General features: G+C 50.1%; 1 protein-coding gene across 1 annotated transcript in view; it reads left to right on the top strand.

The window, feature by feature from the left end:
- The window catches only part of Nipsnap1 (nipsnap homolog 1), a 19,698-nt gene that overhangs the window by 5,140 nt on the left and 11,053 nt on the right, over positions 1 to 3,505 (top strand). Inside the window, exons 2-4 of the mRNA XM_004628050.2 lie at positions 1,846 to 1,973; positions 2,174 to 2,219; positions 2,494 to 2,588. Of these exons, the coding sequence (XP_004628107.1) occupies positions 1,846 to 1,973; positions 2,174 to 2,219; positions 2,494 to 2,588 (269 nt within the window). The remainder of the gene's footprint in view (positions 1 to 1,845; positions 1,974 to 2,173; positions 2,220 to 2,493; positions 2,589 to 3,505) is intronic.

The raw sequence follows: 3,505 nt of genomic DNA, 5'->3' as shown, positions 1-3,505 counted from the left end.
AAAAAAGATGGTTTTTTTTTTTTTCCTTTCTTTTTTTTCTTTGTATTTAGGACAGGGTTTACAGGGCCTCATTGTGTAGATCAGAATCGTAGTGATCCTCCTGTTTTACAGGCTCCCAAGTGCTGGGATTACAGGCATGTGCCACCATGCTCAGTCTCAATCATTGTCTCAGTGCACCCTGGGGTTGGGGTCACCACAGCAGGCCCCAGCAGGCCCCAGCAGGCCCCAGGGGAATCGAGCACCCTGTCCTGCATCTGCCTAAGCAGGCGCTTTAATCCGCTGAGCTATTTGGCTGACCCAAGGGATGAGTTGTTTTTAATCAGTCCCAGTGATTGCTCCACATTTTGGGGGAAAAAAATTTTTTTTTTTCTTGCAAGCTGTTTGTTCTAGCCAGAGACAGGACTTGGGAAGGGAGAGGACATGGCCATACTGGTAGGAATCTTTTCCCCAGGAGACCTGCTTTTCAGACTAGAGTTCACCTGGTAACAAGCCTGTGCAAAAAGACTGACAGCCTCAGAATAAGCTGTGTCCCTGCTGGGGCTTTGGATGCATGTGTGCAGTACGCAGGGTCCGATCCTGGTGTGGCAGAACCTGGCGTTGGATCCCCCTGCTCTGAACTACTATCTCACAGGCAGAGCACATGGTCATGTTCACTGACCCACTCATTCCTGCAGCACCTACCCTAGGCAGCAGGGAGGTGTCGACTGCATGAATGGTGCAATGTGTCTTCCTTGCAATGCCTTCTTTGTCCTTTTTCTCTATGACATCAGCCCTGCACATGCAAACTGACCTGTTCACTGCCACACTGCCAGAGACAGCTGAGGCTTGCTCACCTGGGTTCTCACAGACACACAGGCTGTAACTGCATTCTGAGGTGTACTTCTTTTTTTTTTTTTTTTTTTTTTAACTGGGGATTGAACTCAGGACCTTGTGCTTGCCAGGCAAATGCTTATGCCACTGAGCTATCTCCCTAGCCCTCTGAGGTGTACTTCTAATGGACGAGGCTAATTTGTCTTTGGATATCTTTATGGTATCTAGCAGAGAGGCCAAGTATGCTATGAGAGGGCAGTGAGTGCCAGAGAGGGCAGAACTTAGCCTCAAGTAAAAGACTCTGGGTTAGGGCAGGCCAAATAGTTCAGCGGATTAAAGTGCCTGTTTAGGCAGACACAGGGGTTGGAGGTTCAATGCCCATGTCGGCCCTGCCCCCAGGGCGACTGAGACTGGGTATAGTGGTACACACCTATAATCCCATAGCTTGGGCAGCTGAAAACAGGAGAATCACTATGAGTCTGATCTATGTAGTGAGACCCTGTAGACCCTGCACTAAAAAAAAAAAAAAAAAAAAAAAAACCGCCCGGAGCTGCAAAGGAAAAATTTTCCCAAAAAAAAAAAAAAAAAAAAAAAAAAAAGATTCTGGGGTAATTAGGAGAGAGCACATCTGGAGAGGGTTACATAGGTTGGGGGGACTCGAGAGGAGGCTGATGATAGGTTGTGTCATCAAGGGCTTTGGACATCAGGCTAGGTGGGTTTGGGGCTGCATCACTTGGTAAGAGGCTGTAGTTATGTAGCCCGAGTGGAGGTCCCCTTGCAAGGGGGCAAGTGGAAGAGGGGACTGCCTCTTCCAGACTCCTGAGGCTCTACAGGTACAGATTAGGCAGGTGAAATCTCTATAGAAGAGACTTAAATCTACCCATGTTGGCATTCACACTCTGGGGCTGCCTGGGATTTCCATTGCCTTGTTTCCAGAAATGTGGGTCACCAGCCTTGGGAGCAGGACATCTGAGGTATGGAATTGCTGGGGCTCCCCCTGCCCTGCACCTCCCCCTGAACTCTTCTGTCCTGCAGTTCCTATTCCAAGGACAATGAAGGCAGCTGGTTTCGCTCCCTGTTTGTCCACAAAGTAGATCCCCGGAAGGATGCCCACTCTACCCTGCTGTCCAAGAAGGAGACCAGCAACCTCTATAAGATCCAGTGTGAGTGACTGTTAGCTGGCCAGCTCCATCCTCTCCTGGCCTCTGGGAGCCTTTCATGGAGATGAGAGAGTTTGGGATCATCTTGTCCTGTCCTGGGAGCTGTGTTTCCTAATGTGCCCCATTGCCCCCAACTGCACACATGTCCCACTCCCATACACACACACCCTGCTTCACCTCCTGCTCTCTGTCCTCTATTGCAGTTCACAATGTGAAGCCCGAGTGTCTGGATGCCTACAACAGTCTGACGTGAGCATACTCCAACAACTTGTCCCAGTCCCTGCTTGTGGGTAGGGGTTCCATCCCAGCAACTCCTCAGAATGCCCCTTGCCTCATTCTCCTTGCCAAAATCCAAGGCATGCAGACTTCTGGGCTGGAAGTCCTAAGACCATCTTATCCAGCCTGTACATCTTAGAGATGGGGAGGCTGAGGCCCAGCCCTGGAGGTCTGAGTTGGGAGCCCTTATCTCAGAGGCCCTCGGGTCCAGTTTGAGCCTCGCACCCCCTCTGTGCCTTTCCCACAGGGAGGCTGTGCTGCCCAAGCTCCACCTGGATGAGGATTATCCTTGTTCACTCGTGGGCAACTGGAACACGTGGTATGGGGAGCAGGACCAGGCAGGTGAGGTGCCCACCTTCCCAGCACCATCGCCACTGCCCATCTGAAGCCTCTAGAGCCTCTTACATCTGGCTGCCCTCTATTTACTCTATAGCTCCTTGAGTGGGGCTTGCTTTCTGTGTTCACACCTTGGTGCTTCATGCCCCTGCTCAAACAGCTGTAAAACTCCGCATACCCTTGGGAGGCCCAAGAGGCCTGTGAGCCCTTCCCCACCCAGCCTCTAGTCTCATCTTGCCACTCTCCATGCCCACTGTTCTGTCTCACCCAGCACTCTGTCCCTTTCCCAAATCAACTGTTTCACTCAAGCTCCAGGCTGCTGTTCATGCTCTGTCCTCTACTCCAGCGTCCTTTCTCCCTTGCCTACTTGATCTGGTTCACTTGTCTTTTATTCAGCTTTTGGTGTAGGACTCGCTGAATTCTCGCTCTGCTGGCTGAGTCAAGCACCTTCCCTGGCTCTACATGGCTGGTGGCTGTCTTGACTACTGAATTCCCATTACGCAGCATGTATTTGGAAACTTGGTTCCTTCCCAAGGGATACCCCCAGCATACCCCCAAAGTTGATGTTAACTCCTAAGATCTGTATACAAATTCAGTTGACTCTTAGTGTCTCAGCCATTCAGATGTACCTTAGTGTTTATTATTATTATTATCATTTTTTTTTTTTTCAGAACTGGGGATTAAACTTAGGCCCTTGTGCTTGCCAGGGAAGTGTTTATTTCACTGAGCCATTTCCCCGGCCCCTACCTTGGTGTTTAAAATTTTTTTTTTAATCTTTTATTTATTTGGTACAGGGTCTCACTGTGCAGCTCAAACTAATAGTGATCGGGGCTGGTGAGATGGCTCAGTGGTCTAAAGCACCTACTTAGAACAAGCTTAGCAAAGCACAGGGACCGCGGTTCAATCCCCCAGCACCACATGCC

The sequence above is a fragment of the Octodon degus genome, unplaced genomic scaffold (assembly GCF_000260255.1).
Source record: "Octodon degus isolate 3935 unplaced genomic scaffold, OctDeg1.0 scaffold00021, whole genome shotgun sequence".
Lineage (NCBI taxonomy): Eukaryota > Metazoa > Chordata > Mammalia > Rodentia > Octodontidae > Octodon > Octodon degus.
The sequence above is the reverse complement of the archived record's forward strand: the minus strand, read 5'-3'. Positions and strand labels throughout refer to the sequence as shown.